This window comes from Heliangelus exortis, chromosome 3 (genome assembly GCF_036169615.1).
Source record: "Heliangelus exortis chromosome 3, bHelExo1.hap1, whole genome shotgun sequence".
Classification (NCBI taxonomy): domain Eukaryota; kingdom Metazoa; phylum Chordata; class Aves; order Apodiformes; family Trochilidae; genus Heliangelus; species Heliangelus exortis.
The window spans coordinates 520,611-546,059 of NC_092424.1; the positions used below are offsets into that span (position 1 = coordinate 520,611).

Consider the following 25,449-nt stretch of genomic DNA (forward strand, 5'->3'; position numbering starts at 1 on the left):
CATAAAAGCACAGATCTTTCCTAGAGGTTATAATTTGTATCACACGGAGCAAAGGAAAGCAAAACAGGAAGGGCAAAATTTGAAACAAAGTACTACTTCTACTACAACATAAGTTAATTTTACAAGTTGCACAGTTTGTTAATAGAGTGAGAAAGAAGAAATGCGTCTGGAACACTCAACAGTGCAAAGACTAAGAAGAAAAAGGATACTTAGTACATTGGAAATCAAATTTAACTGGGGTGCAAAGAACACTGCACAGGCTGAAATAAAATAAAGAAAACCCAAGGGAGGAAATGGAAGACAGACAAAGGGAGACAGGCTGGGTCATAATTCATTCAGATGCTTAGATATAGGGAAAATCACTTGAACACAGCTGAAAAACATGGAAAGCCTGGAAAAATCCTCCTTCACCAGAACTGCAGTGACACACCAGCAGGTACCAGAAGTGCTACTAAGAACAGTCACCATTACTACTTTTCCACTTAAAAAACAAAATTTCCTACTTACCAAGAACAGGTTTGTAGAGGTTGGTTAGCTTTGTAAAAGATGGAAATAAGTGAGGAAGATAATATTTTCTAAACAAAGTAAAGAGAAACTTAAAGCCAGTGTCTTGGTTGTCCTTGTTCTTCCACTCCAAGCTTGCAGCCTTTGTTATGGAGTTAAAGAGAAACAAATAACAAGCTTAACACAAGTGCCTTACAATTATTTCACACTGAACATAAAAGATAAAAATTTTTTAAAAGAGAGAAATAAATCAGCACTGTCCCACAAAACTTACAAACTGCAGCAATAACATATTACCATGAAGGTACAGAAAATGCCATATTTTAGCAAGGTTACTGCCCAGCTGTGCTCCCCTCTACCAAGCAACACAAATAAGTGAATGCTGATGAATCACAATGCAGTTGGATTTAAAGTGTAGTCAGTTTGTAGTTTTTTAGATCCCAAACACGTAGTGAGGATAAAAAAGAACAGTGACAATGTTTTTTAACTGAAGTGTTGTGAGACTCTGATATGTTAAACAAAGAGTGCTGTGTAGGAAGTTGATCATTTCACACAGCCACTATTCAAAATAAAGCAGTTATTCAAGATGACAAAAACCCTTCCCAAATATCATTTTGGTCTTGTCTTTTGATATTAAAAAATTTATCTCAAAGTATTTAGTTATCTTTTATCTTTTTTTTTAATACTGAGTACTTTCATGTACATTGTCTACACAGCTTCATTTAAAATGTTGCTTAACTTGTACTTTTTAAACATATACATTATCTTAATTCCTTTCCTGTGCAGATTAATCTGCTCTATTTCTAATTAAATTTTTATTTACATGTTACTTGCATGCCTTTAAAAAACAAATCACAGAAGCCATCTCTCCTTTTTTATCTTTCTCCAGTGCTCCTTTGTATGTCTTCTCAGCTAAGTATGTGTCCACTGAGAAAAACTTGTATCTTTACCCCATATCAATTTTCTAAATGTGATCACAAGCCCATAAAGTCAGTTATCCTGCAAATTTGGATAACATCAATTTGTTCTTATCACAAGTGTGAAAATTCTCTTGTTTTCATCAAAAATGGCAGAAGGAAATACCTTTGGAATTGTTTTCCTTTTGAAAACAAGAGCAAGAAAGGGCAGAAGACAGCTCCTTCTTGGGGCAGGGCAAAACCAGTTCCATAGAGATAGCATAGACCTCATTTTCTACCACAGATACATTCCCCCAGACATGAATAGTTTAAAACATACATCCTACACACCTGAATTACCATATACTTTAACAGTAGCTGAAGAAAATAGCAGGTTTGGTCTTCAGCAATTTTCTCTCCAGAAACAGCTGGCAAAAGTGGAGTTATTTCTTCTGGAAAAATCTTAGCTAAAATGAAAAGATATCATTTTAAACATATAAAGCTTGAAAATAGTTAAGTAAAAGATATTTTCTATAAAAAGATTAATTTGAAAGTAATGATTAATGCACTACTGAGTTGTACAAAGTCAAAGCCCAGTAACTGCCTGGGGTTCCTCTCTGTCCCCAGGTCCCACCTCACACAACAGAGGATGGCACAGCCCCTGCATTACTGCATCACAGAGGTGATGGCTGCTCATTAACCAGCAAGCTGGAAAACCACACACACACTTATTTTGCAGTAACATGTTTGTATTACACAAACAAAGCCAAACCCAACTCAGAAGGCCAGGATCAGAAGGTTATACAGCCACAACAAATGCCAGAGCTGGACAAACTCCAAGTTGCAAGGACATAAAACATCATCCACGTGGCATCTTCCACAAGGAACTCTACAGCTCCACCGCAACCTCAAAAGAAGGGGGTGGCAACACACCCACCACAGAAAGTCTGATCATTTACTCACCTTCTGGAGAATTAGGAGGGCTAATGAGGTTATCTAGTGTACAGGGGCCTCGGGAGGACACAATGGGTGGGAAGCCAGGCACAAGGCATGCAAATATTAATATCTGCTCTTCCGCACAGTTAGTCTGAAGCGCTTGAAGCCAGAGAAGAAACAGTCGGATTCCTTCACATCTTATCTACAAGAGGATGATTTTATAGAGAAAGATACTGAAACAAATCTGTAAGTGCAGTAACACAGTTAAATAGCTAAGAAAATGCAAGACAAGTACTTTCATCCCAGCTCTGTCCTAGAGTCCTTCTGTCAGACCAAAAGTAACCATGTTATTGATTCAGTCGTGAGCAGAGAAGGGTGGGAGCAAACTGTACCCAAGGTGGTGTTACCCCAAGGAGGAAGCATGACCACTGCAGCTTACACCTCAGGCCAAAAAGTGTAAAGCAAATTATGAAGCAAAATACACTGATTCCTTCTCCAGTTAACTTTATAAACAAAGGTCATTAGAAACAGTGAAATGACTGAAGAAGATAAAAGCTCATCGAGGAGTACAATAATGAAATTTATGATTAAAAGATAAGTACAATCACAAAGCCTAACAGTCTGAAAAATGCACTTCATGAGAACTAAACTGAAAAGAAGTATGAATGCATCAAAGGGAAATACCTTGAGAGAATTTCCAGTGTGTAAAAGTTTCTTCAGAATTGACCCTGCATTAGAAAAATTAAATAGCACATATGAGACATGAAGATGGTCACTTCCCACCAGAAAGGCTTTTTAAAAAGCACTACAGAGCAAGCTACTAAATGCCACTTACTGTGTGGCTACCATGCTGGTGTTTAATAAGAAAACTACGAGGTGAAAAAACTCAAAGTTAATCTAATTGTAATAATCATCAGTGTTTTCAGTTTATATACAATGTGTCTTTACAGTAAGGTATTTTGGTTTTAGTAAGATGGAAATTTGTCAAATTATTTTCATTAGGAACACGACATCTGGGGGAAGTTTGACTTACTACATTTGAAGAAATCAAGAAGTCCAACTTGCAGGATTAAAGCATTCAAATACACCAATATTGACAATAGTGACAAGAAAAAGATGCCAACAACCTATTCTACATTCATGCCTAAAAAATGCAACTGTTAAAGCTGCACAACTGATTCTGGTTTTAGAAGCACCAGACTAACTTCCCTTAACCTCAAATGTCTGGCCTAAAAATCAGAGAGAGATTATATATCAAATGCTTCAGGTAAAAACAGTTTTAATCCAATTCTGAGAAAAATAACATGATGTAGCACTTAACTGTTATTTCTGCTGGATTTGTGAATTATGTATGTTCCTTAGCTGTGATCCTTCCCTCCAGATCTCACCATTTCATGGAAATTATCAACATATAAAGCAAAAAGCAAATCACAAGGTACAGTTGTCAATAACTACACTGACAAATTTTATAGCTTATCTATTTTACACTCTAAAAAATTAACCAAATATGACTATTGAAGGGAAGCATAAATCTAAAAAATATACTAGCTATAAAACAACTGCCTAATACCAATTTGTGCTGGACTAATTTGGATGAAATGGTAGTAAAGTGGTCAAGCAGATGTCTCCTTTTATTTTTGTCAGTGCTAACTGGAAATGTGACAACAGCCCTTCCCTTGACCTTTAACTTCCCCTCATTATTTCTTCTGCAACAGCAAATTCATTGTTCTGATGAAAAACATGGCAGCTGATGAAATAGTGCTGGAAACCAAACAACAACAGAAGAGCACCACTGAGAAGGAATATAACAACTCCCCTGCTGCCAAAGTGGCAAAAAATTTACTTTAACAATCAGCAAAACAAAATGTTATGATCACTCTGGCAGCATTCACAAGTGGAATTTTCAAAGTACTGATGAATCAAAGAGGTTTCATTGCAAAGAAATCATCAGGGTATGCTACTTAATTGGATTATCTGGTGCTTTGACTATCAAAATAATTGTATTTCACCTTGCAATATATCTGTGCCCATTTGACTCCTGCTTTATTTAATCTGGTCAAATGAGGAGTAAATTTTGCTTTCTGGCTCCTGTACATGATTGCAAGGTCAAGAAGTTCACTAGATACACACCATAGGCCACAGTGAATATTTAAATCATTAAAAAGTTAATCATCTTCAAACTAAAGCTAAAAAACCCTTTTTTCCCCCATAGCATTAATGTTCAAATCTATTTAAAATCTTGGTTTTAAGATTCGCATGGGACTTTAAGTCCTGTACAAACAAAATGACAACTTCTAAAAATCATAACAGTTGTTCAGAAAAATTAATCCTGCTTCTCTTTAGATTTCCAAAGTTCAGGAGTGTCCAGCCCAAGCCTGTTAGATAGCTATTAACTTTATGCTTAAAACAACTGCATTTGTGGAAGAATATTAGGTAGTCCAAGCCTTAACTAAGCTGGCAAATTTATTTTGTCCTTTTTCATGCATCATGTGTTGCAGTAGGATCTTCAGCTGGGTGCTCAGGAAGCTCCTTTCTGCAGAACACCTGCCTCACAAAGCATGCAGCACAGGCAGAGGACTACAGAAATTAAAAAAAGAAGCAGAGCTTTCCTAACTCCAAGACTTCTCTCTGCCAGACTCCTCTTATTCCTTCCCCTGCTCCAGACAGCAGAGTATGTGCAGTACATAACTCAGGAGCCATGGGAAACCATGGACCATCTTGGTTTGACCAGGTGAATGCCATCCACAGGTATCTTGTGTTTGCTGTGGGCAATGTCATATCCTAGCAGGGTGCCTGGCGAATCCTCTGCTATGGGAGAATCAGTGAAAGACAGCTAGGGCTAAACTTGCAGAAATACCAGGTATTCATAATTCCACTTAAAGGCTAGTAAAATTGTGGACAACTTATTAAAATTAATCAGAAAGAGGTGCTAAAAAGTTTATAGTTTGGTGCCTAATCTCCTTCCTTCATTATCCCAGCTCTAAACCAGAAACTCCTCGTTTAATTGCCACAAAGTGTGACAACTGAGCATTTCACAAATGCTGATGAACTGAATTGCACAGGAGTATCAGAGCAGAAAGTCAGCTCCTGGTCACTGCAGCAGCCCCATGGTTTGCTCATTCACAGCCCAAGATTTACAGACTGAACTTCCAGGAGGAGGCAAGGGTCGAGTTCAACACAGTATCAATCCTTAGGCAATACTTAGCACAACAGATCTGGATGGGCACCTCACACAGGCTCACTGCAAAAGACTGGAAAAAGGTAAATCTGCAGGGAGACACACACAGATTCCACTGCCCTCCTCAACCTTGACCTTTGGCGTTAGCCAGTGGATACAAAGGGGACATAATTAGAAGAAGGTGTGTTGTTTTATAACCTACATCATCTTGACAGCTTCCAGCACATGAAGGAGAAGAGAGAGAACACAGGTAAATCCAAGACTATGAAAATTAAAAGAGCATTTGTGCAAAATAAAATCAAAGCTGGCAACCAGAAACACACAAAACAAGGAACACCCAGAGCTGTTGAAGCGGGTAAGGAGATTTTCCAGATGTTTCCAGAATTTTCAACTCCAACTCTTGTTTGTACATACTATTTGTGTGTGGGCAACACTAAGGGATTCTGTGGTTAAAAGGACTTGCAGAACCAGGGAAGTGACTACAGTAAACACTGATTTGTACTAGAATGTTTTTAAACCATTCCTTCTTACCTATACTGCGAAAATGCCATCGATAAAAAATCCTCTCAGGTAGTAGCTGCAATATTTTCTGCAGGAAACAAAAGTAAATAGTAAAATTTTCCATAATAAACTGTCTTATTCATAGGATGCAGATAAAGTAATACACAAGACATAAATGAAATGGTAATATATACAGAGAAGACAATAGAAAGCAAACACCTATCATGGTAACAACTCCTGCCCATTACTTCACTCCCTTGTCAGGGAGAACAACACTTGGAATGGTCCTGAGTAAACACCAGGAACTGCTTCCCCTCTGCCACTGCCTCACAAACCCCTCACACTCCTGAGTATAAACTGATTTCTAATGAGGAAGTTACAGGTCTCTAAGAAGCTCCCTTTGGGTTACATTTTCCTGAAGTGCCAGGTGATGACCACTGTTTGATAGAGGCCAGATTCTGAGCTCCTGCAGCTTAGGTGTGATGGGGTCTGATCCCCCTGCTCCAGCAGAGAGGAGCAGCAGTGCAGTTGTTTTACTGCCAGGTGATTTACCTCTGCTTTCAGCTGGGCAGTGAAACTGACCCAAATTACACAAAGCCAGAATAATTTCATTCACAGCACAGGCAGTTCATAAAGCACTTATGTGGAATCATATGTCCTGGCCTGCCTCTGTGGTTTTGGACTGATGCTACCAGGGGCAGATCTAACAAAGGAAGAGGCTGTGGTCAAACCCATTCCCCTCCTTGGTTTTCTTCACTAGAGGGCACCAAGGGAGCAACACAATTTAAGCCTGTGCTTAAGTGCTTTCCTGAAGGGACCCTTGTGATCCCAGCTGTAAAGAACATTTGTGGCTACTACATGTTTTGCTTTCTCAGTCTAGTGGATGGTAATGCTATTTAATAATCTGGATAAATAAAAAATATGCAGGGGTGTTACTTGTGTAAATATGGTTTTTAAAAGGACTTCAAGTTAACAGCCTCCAAGACATCTTTTTTTTCTTTTTAAAAGTATTATCAGTGTAGACTAGGGCTCAGCAAGTAGGTGTACTAATGGTACAGGACAGCTAACTTCATGCTGCTCAGCCTCTCAAAAAAACTGAGAGAACATGTAGATTTCACAGAAAAATGTCTGGATCTTACAAGTTTTCAGCTACTGGAATATAAAATTACAGAGATATATTTCAATAGGAAACCATTTTAAACATCTGCTTTTGGAACTAAAATTAAACAACACTATAAATTACTAACAGTCAGAGTCCCTTGGAATCATCAAACAAAACCACTGGAACAAACTTCTGCACAACAAAGCACCATCAAGTTTTCAGAAATACTACATGCAGGATGCAAAATGAATGACAAGTCACTTAAGCAACAGTGACCCATTTGTTGGTCTTTTGCACAAAAAAGCTCACAAGAGGAAATAAAGCACCACAGCCAAGAAAGCAAGAACTGGCATTTTAGGCAAACCTTCAGATGGCCAACACATGAATCATTATTGCTGTTAAAAACAGTATGCTTGAGAGATGGAGTAGGACAGACTAATTTTATATAGTTTTTTTACAATAAAATGCTTCAGAAATTATATACAACACTCAAAATTGAGTCTTTTTGAAAATGGAACATTCCTTTCTCCATGGCAGAAGATGAAGTCACAAGTTCATAGCCTTAGGGAGCTAGACCTCAGGTCACACAGACAGACTGGTCTTCTGCACATCTTCACCACAGCACATGCTCCCCAAACAGCATTTAGCATTTCTAAAAGTTTACCTAGAATAAAAATACAAATGGGGCAGGCACATCCTTCCATGTCCTGGTGTCATTTTGTTTCAGTGTTGCTCCCACAGCTCCCTCCCAGGACACTGTGGCAGCAGGGACCAAAGGAGCAGGAGGCTGGTGGGCAGAGGTCTAGCTCCCCATCCATGGGCAGGAGGAATGTGCTTGGGATGAAGGATCTGACTGGCTAAGAATGAGGCCACGATTCACATTTGGGCTTTACCTGTTTGTTAAGGACCACGTTTCTGCCAATCAGATTGCAGGATCCACAGACAAAGAATTATCATTATCATCTAAACATTGAAATACTACCAGCCCACCTTTTTCCACAACTATTTCTGACATTAACCTTTACCTAACTTGGAACAGGGCAGAAAGGAGCTTTGAACCTAAATCATGAAAGTTCACATCCCTGCAGGAGTGGTGGCATTTTCCATGCTGGGTTTGACTGACCCCACACCAGGTGCCCACAGTGCTCCATTAAACACAACCCTGACACAAACCCAGGGTACTGGTCTGAATTTAAGTATCAGAATGTGCTGCAGGGAGGAACCCTGTAACATCTTCATGTTTATTATAGAAAACCAGACAAAAACAGATGTATTTTGTTTCCATTGTTAAGGTCATTAGGAGAAGTAAAGCAGATTGTTAAACCAAAATCAACTTCTTTTTACAAGGAAGTTTATCACATGACAAGATACCCCCCGCTTATCTTTGGATGTAAATTCTCTGCCATTCGTTGCAAAACACTAACTTTTGAAAACCAGTTTTATTAAACATAAAAATAAGAATACAAATAAAAGCACTCCTTCTGTAAAAGTGTGTTTTATTAGAAATTTGTCCCAATCTGGTAATACTGCTAGTGAAAATGCCTTTGTTAGTATATCTCAGATTTTACAGTAAAATTCTTTAGTGTAAAAAACCTTTATAAACTCTATGTTTACTTCACTAAATGTCTGATGCTTATTTTAACATCAGGCACAGCATACCCATGTGTTACAAATTTAAGTTTATGAAAATAACCCAATCCTGTGCAAATAAATTTTCCTCAGTTGCCAAAAGAAACAATGCACACTTCCCAAGAGCTTCTTGCAGTAGTTTTGCAGCTTACATATCCCAGTTGATTCAGGAGCAGGACAAATAACCACACTTTTGGTTGTTTCAGACTCCCAGCACAGCCCAGGGCAGGAAGCTGGGCTCTACATCCCCTCTGGAAGAGCCAGCAGACAGGACCCATCCCCTGTGGAAGGGCAGAGGCAGGAGGGCAGGCAGCAGAGGCAGAGTCTGAGGTGCCACACAACCCAGACTTGGACACAGCCCAGAGAGCCAACCATGATAAGGTGTGAGCTGCATAAGCTGATAAAGTGGCAAAGTTGCATAACTAAGATCCATTTTGAAAAAAAAAAACTTCATAACAAACTCCTGCATCCAAGTGCCAATGGATTTCAGGTTATGGCCAGAGAGAATCTGGAAAACAAATGGTGTTGCAAAGTACAGCAACCACCAGGAAAAGCATGGTAAAACTTCAAACTGCATGAAGCTGGGAGTCTTGGGAAAGACAAGAACCTGCCTACAGGTTTTCTTTCTTTAAAGAACACAGAATCAAACACTCTTGGCAGGGGACTAAATCAAAACAATTCAAGGGTTGAAATGAATAGTAAGAGAACAGAAGTTCCTACCCAAGCAAAGTATCCATATACCAAAATCATTTTATACAGCCAAATTTGAGGCACTTGAAAGTCATTTCTCATGCCATTCTCAATTTCAGTATCTCAAAACCAGGGGGGAAAAATATATATGGATGCACTATGAAAAATGAAAATATGTGCTTCATCACCTACACAGTACTACCAAAGGCTAAACAGAAGTCATAACAAACAAACAACCCCCTCCAAACAAAAAAAAAAAACCAACCACACACACAACAAAAAAAGCCCAGATTAGATTGCTAGCAACACAGCTGCCTGCTGCAGCTATGAGAGCTTTGCAGCAGATTAGAATGGACATCAACAATTTAAATTCAGAGTCTGTGTTTGCTCCCGCAATGTAAAAATAAGTTATGGTGGATGCAAGTCTACATTATTAAACAAAAAGTTCTGAATGATACAAGTTAATTCCAAGTTACAGCTACAAAGTCTTCTACCTGGGAATTTCGGTAGCCAAGCATTAGAGTCCCCAGGCTGAGACAGTGTGACATGAGATTGCCTAAATCCTGAACAAGCTCCAGCTGCTGTCCTTTCAACTCCCTGTTTGCAAGAACATTTCTGACACTCTCCCAACCCCTGGTGTTCTACAAAACACATATTGCTATGCCTATAAAACAAATGATGGTTTTTTCCCCTCCAGCCTAGACTTTCAGCAGTACTGCTGTGAATCCACACTGGCTATTGACATCTTGTTTCTCGTTTCACAGTACACTAATAGGAAATATTTTAAGAAACCCCACGGTGTGAAATAATATTGCTTTTTCAGAAAACACATAGATCTATTTAATGCTTAGTGCTTTGCTGCATCTATATGGTAATCCATTATAGCACACTTGAAATAGAAATTAGGTATTACTACTGATCAACACATCAGGGTATCTGTCAGTTCTTTTAACTGATTATCCATAGTTCTTTTTCTTCTGGACTTCCTGCATGACTAGGAATAATGTTAAGTTTAAATCTTAGTTTACACAGGATGCTGCTTTTTGACAGATATATCTTGCTATTTTACCAAAGTGAAATAAAAAATTCTAAGGTTTGTATTTCAACAGATTCACTCTGACTTCTTTAGAAAAAGATGACATCCTGAGTGCTTTCCATCTGAACTTACACAAGAGTGAGATGAGAAGCATTGTCACTCCATCTTCCAGAGCTACAAAAGCTGTTCTTTAACACACTATGCAGAGTCTTGTATTAAACAGCAACAAAACCAAATGTACTCTTGCTGACTGAATATGTTCTTAGAGGCAATGTCAATGGCAAGTTCAGAAAGTGTTCACTCCAGGAGAATGCAGTCTGAGAAAAAAAAAACCAGCTTTTTCACTGAAACCTGTAGGGATAAGGAGTGTCTCAGTCAGTGGCAGGGGGACCTGCTTTAAGCCAAGTCAAGTGCAGAACAACTCTCCCATGCCTCTCTGTTTCTGTACTGCTTGGTGGTATCTCCACAGCAGCTCCAGAGCATTCAAACAGCAACAGCAAATTACTGCAGTAATTTAAGAATTTTCCAGCTATTATGCAGCAATTTAAGTAAATCCAAGAGCCCAATGAAGTCAGTCTCCTGCAGAACTGCAGCGGTTCAATCTAAATAGAAGCACATTTCCATTTATTGCCTCAATAAATTATTTACAATTATTTGTTGAGGGAGAATGTCTGCCCAAAGCATGCAAGATAGTTATTCTTGCCCTGGGCATAACATTAAACAGCAAGATCTCTGAAGCTGAGCATGTGCAGCACAGAGTTAGAATTTACAACAGAACACTGCCAGAGTAACACTAATATTCTAAGTGCAGTGAATGGATGAACTGATCAGAATGCCAGCAGAACAAACTGTAGAGGCTTCAGAAAGTAATTTTATGTGTGTAGGAAAGAAGAGCTATAGGCAATTTTACTGATACAAACAAATAAACCCTTTTTACTCTACTGAGCTTGAGATACAGCCAACCAAGTCTGTGTGACAAGCATAAGGTTAAACAGTGGGACTGGCAAGCACAGTAGGCACAGGGAACCAACCAAAAAGCTGTAGTTTTTGTAAAAGGAACTGCTAGAAATCATCACTGGCTTTGAGATTTAAGCTGCTGGACCAATATTGCCAATTCGCACTGTAGTCTATATAAGGTAGACCTACAGTTTGGTGGAAGAATGCTAGATTTTAAATATCCACAGCAATCTTAGTCCATAATGAGCCAAGTTACACATTTTACAGATGTTACTTATGTGCACTACTAGGTTGTACTGAAAGAAGTGTATATTCCCCAGCTCTGTCAGTGCACAGAGCTCTCTGGTCACCCCCAGCACAGCAGCTGTTCCTCTGACAGATGCAGTGTATTTACTGTCTAGGGTCTGTAATCCACTTTTCAAAAGGGCTGCCAACAGGCAATTATAAACCTTTACTGAATGATCATTAGCATTTGCAGAACAGGTAACTTGTGCACATCTGCAGTAATAAATTGAGGCTATACAGCTGCTTCTGTAATGATTATGTTCACATTCTGATAGCAGACCAATCCCTGTTTCAGTGGATTCATACCACATCTTAATCTGCTGAGTATGGGGCCATTTGTGCTTTTAGATGTGCTTATAAGGACCAACATACTGTATTTAAACCAGAGGCTATCACTGTGAAGAGCTCAAAGTATGGGTGGGCAAGTTCAAACAGTTTATTGATTATCAGCCATCTCTGGAAAAACCTTGGTGTTACACAAAAGCCACAGCAGACCCTGAGCTGGCTGTGTGCAACACAAACACAGTGGAGGCTGTCACCACATTTCTATTCTACTTTACCTCCACTTAATATTTAAACCCACCTGCTTGCATACATATCAGATACTCCAAATCAGACCTAGAAGTCATACACTAAAGCTGCTGCTGAATTTCTAAGGAAGGCCAAAGCAGAGGTCTTTGTCTACTCCTGGGTGTAACCACAGGCAGCCAATCCCCCCACCAGCAGAGCAGGAGGTGTGTGGGGCAAGGCCAGGCCTGATGGACACCAGGGTCTGGAGGCACAGCACAGCAAGGCCAGAGTGAGCTACACTGGGTACCCTGACTGAGTTGTAATTCTGCAGATTCTTAAAAAAAAACCCAACAAAAAAACCAACACAAACCCATTGTGCTTACTCTGTGTCTGGACCCAGGGACTCACACCACTCACTTCTCCCTGAGTCCAGGAAACCAGAAGTTCCACACACAACATGGAATTGCAAGAACTGAGAAGAGGCTATAGCATGGACACTTTTGTACCATTTTGTTGCTTTGTAAGAAAACCACAGTATGCTTTTGTAAAAAAGGAGCTGTGAAACACAAGGGCACTTTAAGTTATATTAATGTGCACCAGGAGAAAATGAAGCAAAAAATCCCTACTGAGAAGCTTTCAGCATCTGTATCCCCTGTAGGAGGTGGGAGCAGCTGACCCACCTGCTCAGCTAGCTACAAAAATGCACTGGCAGCATCTGAAAAGCTTCTAGCAACAACAGCAGCTCCTGTGAGCAGCTCCAGGAAGCTTTACTGCATTACAAAGAGTGGAAGAAAAAAATCTAAAACTAAAATATTTCCTACTCTGAATGTGTCAAATCAGTGTAAGGAATTTCATGACTGCATCAATACAAGCATGGCTGTTCTTCACTAATAAAGTATAATTATTATAGAGAAGGAAAAACAATTATCTATATATTGTAGCAAAATCATAAGCCTGCTCTTATTCCATTACAGAGAAATCAGGATATGATGCTGCAAGAAAAAAATACTTTATTACTTTAAAAATCCAAACTTTCACAATCAAATGATGGTGTCATACTAGAAAACTTACACTAACATAGTGCTCTTTTCACAAGTTCTGTGACACAGTGCTCAGCTGACAGCTATAAAACAATGCCCCCAAACAACAATGTAAGGAACAGCACTAGTATGTTCTGAAAATATATTACAAATCTGGAGGATAACTACACTATACCAGAAAAAAAGCAAATCTGTTTTTCACATCATTTTGGTCTCTTAGCTGAAACAGGGAGAAATCATACAGATAATTAGAGCTGCTGTACCATTTAATGAATATCTATTTGGAAAATGGCCAAAGCACCTTAGAGAATATAAAATTAGATCTAGAGAACTTGGTAATATTATAACTTTGTAATAAAAAAGCACTTTTCAAAATTAACTGCTAACCTTTCACATCATTGCCTTTGGATTAGTATTTCTTCTCTGATTAATATGCTGTTTGATGTTACTGTTGACTGGCCAGGTTATGTAGCTGGTGTGTAAAATTAAGACTTCAATAACTGACAACTGAGCCAACTTAGCTTTCAGAGTACTTGTGGGAAAGGGATTTGTTACTTTTACTTAATATACACACTAGGTGTCACCCAACAGCAGCAAAATAGCCACCAAACTGTGCCCAAAAAAGACAGAAATCAATTCCTTTCATAAGTATTTGTATTGATTTTTAAACTGTTAACCCTTAGCAGCTGGATTTGGGATTTGTCAATCCTAAGTAATTACCTACTTAGCTAATTAGAAGAAAACTCAAGAAAACCCCTGGCTCATGCTGGCATCAGATTAAATAAGGAAAGCTTAACTATCAATTAGTTTTGTTTCCTATGGCTAACAATATGAATGTTTAATCACTTGGCATTTACACTTTTTCTTCTCTGGTATTCAGACTGACATATTGTTGGTCTCTGCATTGAGAGGCCCTCCAAAAAGCTGACAACACATCAAGTTTTCATGTTGAGTTACAAATGGATTGCAAACTTAATTCCAGCAGATAAACACCATGGAGCAGATCACCCCAAATTCCACGCAAATACCTGGAAAAACTTCTTCTTTCTCAAAGCTGCCAATAACAAGGCAGAAACAGTTCTCCTCCAGCAGAACCAAAGCAACACCTTGTTCCTAAACAATTGTGGTTTGCTTCCTCCACACACCATGCTCTCAAGCAGTATTACATGGGCAGTGAGCAGCCACCTCTTTCCAGGACACAGAGATACATATTTATTTACTTTAACTGGGTGAGTAAACATTAGCTATTTTCCATTCACTGACACAGCCACAGAAATTCAATCAGTTATTCAAGACGACAGAGTAAATGTATTAATGAGCTCTAATTAAACTGCACAGCCTTGCTCAGTGGAAGTGGTGATACCTTCTACACTGGGTGGGGAGGGAGGAGGAAGGAGAATTTCTCCTGCCCTGCCCCGAGATGGCACTGGCAGAGGTCTGAGCTCTGACAGATAAAAGCTGAGAACATTCAACTTTCATTTTACTTTCTAGAGGTTTGTTGTTTGATTGGGTTTTTGCCACCCTTATAAAAAAATAACTCACAATATAAACAAAGATAACCTTTCTCTGATGCAATACTCAGGTGAAAAGATAGCAGTTGGATTAACAAAGCTAAATCAACAGAGGAAGTGTGTGTTCACACTTCAGCTAGAAATTAGGCCAGTTATTTACCTAATTATCAAAAAAACCCAACAACCAAAACCACCCCTGATCTCTGACATCAGAGACAGGTACAGCTTATGTTGAAGACTTCTGGTGTGCATTCTAAAAAGTTTTTAATATGTTAAGCTTTCATCTGGTCCTGTGTTTTTTTCTCACATCCAAATATATGTAGATAATAACTAATTAAAGAGGTCCCTTGGAAAACGATCTATCACGGTCTATTCTTCTTTTAAATTAAAGACATCCTAATTTGATTATGCAAAAGCTACCCAGCTAATATTTTCTTCTTAGAAAAGGCTACGACTGCCAGTGCTGAGGAGGATATGCTTCTGGAAGTAAAAGGTGCTCCACTGAATTAAAAAAAAAAACCCAGTTAAATTAACACATCACACACTCAGATCAAACTGATAAGCAGTACTTGACAACTCTTATCTTTTTATTTTTCTTGTGCTGCAAACCCAAATACTGCAATTATAGTAATGCCTTGCTCTGAAAGGAGCAGAGCCCTAACTCCTGCTGCAGCACTCAACAGAAATGCAACACTGAACTTCATACCAATAAAAGACATGGAAAAAGTTCTGTTGCTCTGAACTAGCTCCCACATACAATACAGAAACAAGATTTGATTTTTTTTTAAAGAGACTACTTTCACAGCTTTAGCCTAACAGAGCCTATGCAATTTTTGATTACTTGCTCCTAAATTCCACTGAAAAAGAACAGGATACAAACAAAAAACAAAGAGATGATCTTCAGTTCCTGAGGACGAATCTATTACTGCATGGTTTTCAAGTCATTTTGATAAAATCTCATAACTCTGGATATTCACTCAAACAACACTCTCACTGCATGATAAAATTTTTCTTGCTGTTGTATCTGAAAACTTAATGCCCACCATAGCTCTTCTCTGCCTTTCCCCATGAAGAGCCACAGACACCTCCTGTGTGTTCCACCCCTCACTGCAGAGGTGTAAGTAACCATACAATGAGATTTAAACCAAAAATTAGTTTCATGGTATTGAAAACTTACTTCAAAAAGAAAGAGAATGGAGTCCAGCTCCTCCCTTTGTGATTTATTCCCTGCAAGACAGAAACCAATATTGTTTTGCTGTAAATATGTAGTTGTACCATATATGTAAATATGATTGTTGTGCCAAAATTGCACTGAAAGCCATCAAAATGTTTTTAGAATTATTTTCAGCTATTTATGCCATTTCAGAGAGCAATCTTTCACGGACATCTCTTCTAATATCATGAAATTAAAATTATTGATACTAATACTGTACTGGATGAAACAATACAAATATAGATAATTGTGTACTATATATTCTAAGTATTAGAATATATTCATAAGCTCTAATAGAATGCTTTTGAGTACAGACAGGTAAAACTGACTCAGTTGCTAGCAAATCCCCAAAACTCACCTTTTTGTTTCAAGCTGTTTTCCAGTGTTATGAAGTTTTCATAGAATATAAAATAAATTTGAGAATAATTGTTCTCAAAAAAATGCTTCAGGTCACTTCCATCCACATTATCTGAAAAGAGGAAAAACCAGAATTATTGCACACCATCAGAAAGCTGAGAAACATCTTCAACCAAATTTAGCATTACAGAATGAAATCAAATGTGATATGAAACAATTTTAGTAAATTCATTAAATATTCTATACTAAATTATGGTTCCACCCTTGGAGGTAAAATTGTGAAATTTCCATTTTTAATTAGTTTATGAAAGTTTATAGTGTGGGTTAGGGTCATTTGTTCTCCATAAAAACACCAAATTCCTCCTGTATCATCCACACAAGCAGGTATTGTTGAACAAAGAAACACCAGCAATGATTTCTATGTACAAATAGCAAACCCAGTTCTTAAGTTTAGCTGAGTAGGAGATCAATTCAGAAAACAGCACATTTCCATTTAACTTAAAAAATAATGGAAACCCAAGCATGCATCACTTCTCTAAGCCTTACCTTAAAATTTGAATAAGTTTATTTTTAAAAAAGAAAAAAAAAAAAGGTAATGTTTACTAAACTTGACACTTGCAAAACACTAACTTTAACTGTTTGCTTTTTACTATAGCTGATTTGGTCAAGAAAAGATAGATGATTCCACCCAAAATTAAGAGGATAAAGAGCATGAATTCCTAACAACACATCCCCTCACTCACGTTTCACCTTTCAAGGAACCCATTCACTAATCAAGACAACAAAGCTGATTACTACAAGATGATCCAATAATATCACACAACTACTTTAGTCTGTAAAGTAGTCACACCCAAACCTTTAGTCCTGGACAATGTTTGGGGTTTAAGAAAAAATTAAAAACAGACAAGCAAAAAAAAAAAAAAAACCCAAAGCAAACAAAACACAAAAAACCAACAAACCCCAGCCTTTCAGAAGTAGGACTTTATTTGGTTGCTTGTACTAGAAAAAAGATGAGTGCAGGGGAGCTCCTTTACACGATATTTGTTTCCCACAAACTACGGGTCTTGAATTTGCAAGCTAAGTGCAATTATTCCTCTCTACAAATGCATTCTGTTAAATACAGCTCCAGGAGAAAACAAGGCTTTCATTTACAAGGATTTCATATGAAGGAATGAGGTCATTAAATCTAAACAAAAAGGAAACTTTCCCTTTAAACTGTGAAAGGAAGAGAAAGGAACTGCCTCATCAAAAAAGTAAATTCTCCTTTTCTATAAATGTGGCATTTCAGTGGTGACTCATCTGGTATTCTGATGTAAGCTTGCACTCTCACAGCTACATCCTCTTCTCATTGAACTGTTTTGTCCCTTCTATCCCTTCACAAGATACATAGGAAAACAATTTCTAACTTCAAGAGGCCAACTGTAACACTCCCTTTTACTACCCTAAGAGTAGACCTTCCCTCAGCACGTAAGATTTTCTTGCAATTCCACATTCAAGCTGTCATTCTGAGACCAGTGCCCACTTCACTTAAAGAAATAAATCCAAACCATAATCAAAAAACCTCACACCCTGTAGTTCCAGTGCTCCACCAGAGACGTAGCTTCCGGGGGCATTTCACTACCAAATCCTTTATTTTGTGCAAACGTTCAGAAAACACCATTTCTCAACTTCTTCACGTAGGTGTTCATGGTGAGGAGCAGGGGGAAGGAGCACGGATCACACAGAAGGCTCCATCCTGGCCCCAGGGCTCAGGAAATGCGGGCGATGCCTTGGCTGGCTCAGCCCATGTCCTGCTGGCAGGAGGACCAGCCCAGATGGGACAGCAACACCCTTCCCAGCCCAGATGGGACAGCAACACCCTTCCCAGCCCAGATGGGGACAGCAACACCCTTCCCAGCCCAGATGGGGACAGCAACACCCTTCCCAGCCCAGATGGGGACAGCAACACCCTTCCCAGCCCAGATGGGGACAGCAACACCCTTCCCAGCCCAGATGGGACAGCAACACCCTTCCCAGCCCAGATGGGGACAGCAACACCCTTCCCAGCCCAGATGGGACAGCAACACCCTTCCCAGCCCAGATGGGGACAGCAACACCCTTCCCAGCCCAGATGGGACAGCAACACCCTTCCCAGCCCAGATGGGACAGCAACACCCTTCCCAGCCCAGATGGGGACAGCAACACCCTTCCCAGCTCAGATGGGACAGCAACACCCTTCCCAGCCCAGATGGGGACAGCAACACCCTTCCCAGCCCAGATGGGACAGCAACACCCTTCCCAGCCCAGATGGGGACAGCAACACCCTTCCCAGCCCAGATGGGACAGCAACACCCTTCCCAGCCCAGATGGGGACAGCAACACCCTTCCCAGCTCAGATGGGGACAGCAACACCCTTCCCAGCCCAGATGGGACAGCAACACCCTTCCCAGCCCAGATGGGGACAGCAACACCCTTCCCAGCCCAGATGGGGACAGCAACACCCTTCCCAGCCCAGATGGGACAGCAACACCCTTCCCAGCCCAGATGGGGACAGCAACACCCTTCCCAGGCCAGATGGGACAACAACACCCTTCCCAGCCCAGATGGGGACAGCAACACCCTTCCCAGCCCAGATGGGGACAGCAACACCCTTCCCAGCCCAGATGGGACAGCAACACCCTTCCCAGCCCAGATGGGGACAGCAACACCCTTCCCAGCCCAGATGGGGACAGCAACACCCTTCCCAGCCCAGATGGGACAGCAACACCCTTCCCAGCCCAGATGGGGACAGCAACACCCTTCCCAGCCCAGATGGGGACAGCAACACCCTTCCCAGCCCAGATGGGACAACAACACCCTTCCCAGCCCAGATGGGGACAACAACACCCTTCCCAGCCCAGATGGGGACAGCAACACCCTTCCCAGCCCAGATGGGACAGCAACACCCTTCCCAGCCCAGATGGGGACAGCAACACCCTTCCCAGCCCAGATGGGGACAGCAACACCCTTCCCAGCCCAGATGGGACAACAACACCCTTCCCAGCCCAGATGGGGACAACAACACCCTTCCCAGCCCAGATGGGGACAGCAACACCCTTCCCAGCCCAGATGGGGACAGCAACACCCTTCCCAGCCCAGATGGGGACAGCAACACCCTTCCCAGCCCAGATGGGACAACAACACCCTTCCCAGCCCAGATGGGGACAACAACACCCTTCCCAGCCCAGATGGGGACAGCAACACCCTTCCCAGCCCAGATGGGGACAGCAACACCCTTCCCAGCCCAGATGGGGACAGCAACACCCTTCCCAGCCCAGATGGGACAACAACACCCTTCCCAGCCCAGATGGGGACAACAACACCCTTCCCAGCCCAGATGGGGACAGCAACACCCTTCCCAGCTCAGATGGGACAGCAACACCCTTCCCAGCCCAGATGGGACAGCAACACCCTTCCCAGCCCAGATGGGGACAGCAACACCCTTCCCAGCCCAGATGGGGACAGCAACACCCTTCCCAGCCCAGATGGGACAACAACACCCTTCCCAGCCCAGATGGGACAACAACACCCTTCCCAGCCCAGATGGGACAGCAATACCCTTCCCAGCTCTCTCCCTGCCCTGTGTGCCACGCCAGGCTGTTGCAAAGCCTCTCCAGACAGGCAGCCCCACGTTCATCTGCAGGCTCTCCCCACAACCCAGCTTCTCCCACCCACATCACCAAGGGGCATCCATCACCAGGGGCACAGAGACCACAACCAGGAACACTGCTGCTCCCCAGGGGTGACCAGAAGCTGGCAGGAAGCCCGGGACAGCAGCCTGGATCACTATGATACACAGTGTCACTTGGAGCAGGATAAGGCTCATTCTTCTGGTTTTCAAATGGAAATGATCAGTGAAAGCTGTATGCACCATTTATCATTTCAGACACTAAGATAAAAGGCTGCCGGCAGGCAGATGCTTTCCAAAAACAATTCAGGGAAACAAACTGCTTGGGTACTACTTAATAAGAGCACGAGTCCCTTGCCAAGCTCTCATGGCTCCTCCTCAGGCGAAAAACCTGGAGGGGACAATAATCATGTCCTTAGAACATCAGCTTCCCTCTTATGTTCCTGCCAACTACCAAATTTACTGCACTGATTTCAGCAGTAAGAAACCCTCCCTTAATTTCATGAACTTCCAAAGTCACTTGGCTTTATGCTATTTATGTGAAGCTCTCTCAATTCTGAGGGGGTTTCTTTAGCACGAGTACTTTAAAAAAATTGAAGGAGATGAAGAGACAAGTCCGCAGTCATATTCTGGTTAACAATCAACTTTTATTATTAGCCTCACCCCAGAAACTACATGCAATTTTTACTAACCTCAAAAAAACCAAAACCCCCCCCCCCCAAAAAAAAACAACCAAAAAAAAGCCCTCCAAAAACACCAGAACCCAGAAAAAAAACAACCAACACCACCACCACCAACAAAAAAAAAAAAAAAAAGGCCAAACAAAAAAGCCCAAAAAAACCCCCAAAAAAACCCACTTTTTCAGATTAAAACTTTATATGTCAAATAAAAGCCTGGAAAATAATTTTTCCTTCACTATTTCAAAGACATGGAAACATACTGTTAACAAACCCATCAATGAGAACCCCTTCTAAAATAAGGTTGACACTTCAAATTTTTCTTGAAATCTAAGGAGCAGCAACTGTTCTAAGTTCAGCAAGAAGTCTGGAAACATTCACTTTCAAATGCCTCTAAATGAAAATTTTTACTATGCTTGTATTAATCTGGATGTCCAGAACTGAGCAAAACAAGACAGTGTCCTGTCTAAAAAACCTGCAGCAATCAAAACCTGGGTGCTACTGATCCTGGTGCTCACACAACCCCTTATTTACAGAAATACACATTCCTTTCCTTCATCCCTCCCCTATTATCATATTTTCTCTGATTTTATCCTCCTACATCAGCATACCCTCAGAAGAGTAACTGTCACTTTGTTTACAACTTAATTCCTGTGATTTAAAACTAACAAAAGAAGAAAGGATGGCATCTCCTAAGGAAATATAAAAACAGGACCAGTTATTTTGAGAACTTGTGCCACTATGACCTGAGGGAAGCAGTTGAGGACAGAGACTGAAACTACTGGGGTGGGGGAAACACTGACACACAGATATTCCTGCCCCTGGCCAGCACAAGAAATGCCACATGTGGAGGAGGAAAGTTATAAAAGAAAAAAAAAAAAAAAAAAAAAAAAAATCCAACTATTTTTGAGCCTTCCTACCAAAATCTTTGTTTCCCACAAATACAAGTGAGGTTCTTACCACATATTGCTTCACTTTCTGTGCTGAATATTGTAAAACACACATTTGCAATGATATCTGTGAAGATACAGCCTTTAAAAAGCCACTTCTATATTATCTAAACCCTTTACATTGATGTTGTCAAATGCAGACATCTCAGGAACCAAACAAGAGCCTGCTCTGACACAGTCCCTGCAGCCAGACATCTCCCACAGCAGACAGGCAGCTGTCATATGGCAGCACCTCAGCTAACATGGCACTAATACACACCCCATGGGCACTGAGAACAATTTGCACTTAAAATCAACATTCAATAATAAGTTTAACATTAAAAAAAAATCAGGTCACTATCTCTAAATGGAACAGATACTTGGAAGAAGAGTTATTTCCTGAGGAGTGACAGGTGTATTTTCAACCCCCTTGCCAACTGGGTAATAAGTATCTTTACAGAAAGCCACCAGACAGCACTACCTTCTGTACCATCTGCTTTAGGACATAAATTAATTTTGCTGTACTAACAGGCGTATTTTTTCCATTTGTCAGGGCCATCACAAGAGCCTGGCAATCTCCTCTATACCACACTGGCACACAAAAACATAACGCTCCCTTGAGATGAGATATAGCCAAGAGCCACATTAAGTCCAGTATCTCATCTTAAACTGTGTCTCTGTTTCAGCTGTGTCTTTCTGAGAGGCTGAAGGGGGAACAATAACAGAAAGTTGCTGTATTTTCTGTTCTTCAAGTCCATTTCAGCAAGGCTGGTGGAAAAGGAAGAAATGTAAGGTGGGCAAGCTCACACTACAATCTTTATCAGAATGCTTTCACAAAACACTCTAAACCTCATCTTGTGAAAAAAGTTTCAAAAAAATGTTTTAGGGTGAAATTTGACATTATCTTAATATTGTTTGTACAGCACATGAGCAGTAAGACAGTTAAAATGCATATGATAATGCAGGCAAGGTACACTCTCCTGTCTTTTCAAATTCCTGCCCTTAGGCACTTAGATAAGGTGGTATGATTTAAACCTAACAAGCAAACAAAACAAAGGAAAACAAGCAAATGAAATATTTTGTATACCTCCAGCAGATACACCTTTGTTCCTCAGAGGGCAACTGAGACAGAACTGACCACCAGGCTGCTCACTATGGAGATTTTCTCCACACATTAACACGAGGAATGAGAGCAAAGGGGCAGTACTGCTCATAAAGAACATGCAAGCTGCAGGTGCTGAGGGTCTCTCACACAGAGCCTCCTGAGTCCAAGTGGTGAAGCTTAAATATCTCTGGACTGGGCAGGCTGAACCTAGAGGTGTTACTGCTCAGAAGCTGAGTAGGACCTGGCCACTTCTACAGTGTGACACAAGACCGCTTCTGGATTTGTACAGCACTCTGTCCACTGCTCAATTACCCACCAAAATCTGTTTCACGTTAGCTACTTCTATGCAGCAGACCACAGTGGAATAACATCTTCAATCAGTCATGATTATTAACACCTGTAAGAAACCCGTCCCCAGAAAACCAGCAAGATGCTTTCCCACAGAGCACAACTTTCTCACTCGTCACCACTCTTCTCATACTCGATCATACTCGAGTCCTCACCACAAAAGCTCCTTGCTTTGCTACAGCGTATTCAAAACTTGTTTTTCTCCTATGGGTGGGATGGTCACAGGAAAAAGCTTTTAATCTCAAACTCAATCTCGAGCAGCACCCATGAGCGCAGGCTGCAAGCCACAGCCAGGCTGCTCAGTGCAAACCCTGCTGGTGGGTGCAGGCACCAGGAGAAGGGCTGAAGGGGAGCACCCTCACTCTGACAAGCCCTGAGCAGTGGCTCAGGCTCCATGTACCCCCCACACCATGGAGAGCAAGGATGTAGGCAGGATAAGGGCAAGGACAGGAACGGACTGACCAGAGAGCACCTCTGAGAAGATACAGCACCCAAATTCTGATCTCTCTGGAGGAGACACCAACCTCAGGCCCTCCTCTCCAGCCACGTAACGCAGTGTCTCTGAGGCTCCTACATACCTGCCAAACTTGACTGAAAAGCTAGGCTAAAAAATTATAATAGTACACAAGGAGCACAAATCAGATCTCCTCCTCCTCATTTCTCAGGAGAGCAGCAATCTAAAATGGGATAACCAAACACTAGCACTCTGTCACTGATCCTCCTGAACTGGGACAGTGCACAATAGCTCCTAGCAGAGCCTCTTCCTGACCAAGAGGCTACAGGAGGCCATCCCTGCACACAGCCCCGCACACAGCCCCGCACAGCTGAAGCACATCAGACAGCTTCAATGTGCAGAATAAAGGGCCCAGAGCCAAGGCTTCAACGTGTGAAGGAAACCTATAGAAAGAGGTTCAACAGGCATGGCAAGGGCATCACAGAGCACTATTACATGATCCCCTATACACTTTTTTTTTTTTTATATTACAACCCTCACATTAGTCCTCTTGACAAGAGCAGAGCTTCTACCAAAGGATCTTCCAAAGAACCCCGCAGGAAAAACATCCATGTGCTCCACATTTGTACCCAAACAACAACACCGCATTTCACAAATATTTTGACACCGGCCGATACAAGTTTCCAGAGCCAGGAGCAGCGAATCGGAGCCGTCAGGCTGTGCTGTGGTGAGGAAGGACACGGCAGTGCCGTACCCAGCACGGCACACACGGCTCCAGCCCTGCAGAGCTGAGGAAACCGGGGGCAGGACGCGGTGCTCTCCAACAGGGGCTGCCTCTGCCCGGGGCTTCCCGCTCGGGTTTTCCCTCATCTTCAGCACGACTCCTGCCCAACCCCCCCCAGCAGCCCTGTGAGACGGCGCGGGGCTCCCTCAGCAGCGCAGGGAACCGGAGAACACCGGGCAGCTCCTCCCTGAGGGGATCCCGCCCGCTGCCTCCGGTGCCATCACGGCGGCGGGGCGAGAGGGGAAACCCCGGGGGTAAGCGGGGGACGGGAGCTCCCCGGCCCTCCCCGCTCCCTCACGGCGCGGCGGGAAAGGGGTGAGCGCCCCGGCGTCCGCCCCCACTCACCCAGCAGCGCCCGGAGGTGCTTGAGGCGGGTGAGTACGTCCCGCTTGGGGTCCAGCGCCTTCTGCGTGGATTTCCTGACATCGGCGTGGCCCTTCCTGGAGAACATCCCGGCGGGGGGCACCCGGCAGCTGAGGGGAAGGGGCTCCCCCGGGGGCAGCGGCGGCGGGTCCGGGCCGCGGGCGGCTGCTGGCTGCGGGAGGGGCTGAGGGCCCCGGCGGACGGGCAGGTGCGGGGGACGGGCGCCCGCAGCCCCGCCCGCTGCGGCTGCGGGGAGGGAGGGAGAGAGGGAGAGCGGCGGATGGGAGCGTCCCCGCCGGGCCACCGGGCCACCGACCCGCCGCCCTCCGCCGCCTCAGCGCTGGGCGTGCCAGCCCGGAACCGGCCGCCCCGCCGCCGGCTGACCGCCCCCCGCCCGCACCGCCTCCCGCCGGCTGCCCGCCCGCACCGCCTCCTGCGCACCGCGGGGGAACTACAGCCCCCGGCATGCCTGGCGGCGGCGGCTCCGCGCGGGGCACGCCGGGAGCGGCGGGAGACGTCACCTTTGACGTCACCCCGGCGTCGCTCTGACGTCACCCGGTGGTGAAGCGGTGCTGGGGTTTTACGTCAGGAGGTGGGGAGCGCTCCCGTGGTGAAGGGCTGAGCATCCCGGGAACTGCGCAGCACCGGCAGGAGTTGCCCCAGGTGTGGGAGCCAGCGGGGCCTGAGCTGAGGGTCCCCAGATCCTGTCAGTACAAATCCTGGGTAAAAAGGTGAATTTTAATAAGCTCCAAGGCAGGAGGCAGTCCCGAAGAAAAAAAAAAAACAGAAAACTTTCAG

General features: G+C 42.6%; 1 protein-coding gene across 5 annotated transcripts in view; it reads right to left on the reverse strand.

Annotated features, from left to right (window-relative positions):
- RALGAPA2 (Ral GTPase activating protein catalytic subunit alpha 2) overlaps positions 1–24,962 on the reverse strand; it is a 111,915-nt gene extending 86,953 nt beyond the window's left edge. For 3 of the 5 annotated variants that reach the window (XM_071738743.1, XM_071738744.1, XM_071738742.1), the window contains exons 1-8: positions 24,634–24,874; positions 16,347–16,457; positions 15,953–16,002; positions 6,046–6,103; positions 3,021–3,064; positions 2,364–2,538; positions 1,752–1,867; positions 508–646 (exon numbers count right to left, since the gene is read on the reverse strand). In XM_071738743.1, coding sequence (XP_071594844.1) covers positions 508–646; positions 1,752–1,867; positions 2,364–2,538; positions 3,021–3,064; positions 6,046–6,103; positions 15,953–16,002; positions 16,347–16,457; positions 24,634–24,739 — 799 coding nt within the window. In that variant the 5' untranslated portion in view covers positions 24,740–24,874. Of the gene's footprint in view, positions 1–507; positions 647–1,751; positions 1,868–2,363; positions 2,539–3,020; positions 3,065–6,045; positions 6,104–15,952; positions 16,003–16,346; positions 16,458–24,633 lie in introns of those variants that run through there. The other 2 variants (XM_071738745.1, XM_071738746.1) reach the window with 2 other exon arrangements.
- Positions 24,963–25,449: the final 487 nt, after the last annotated feature.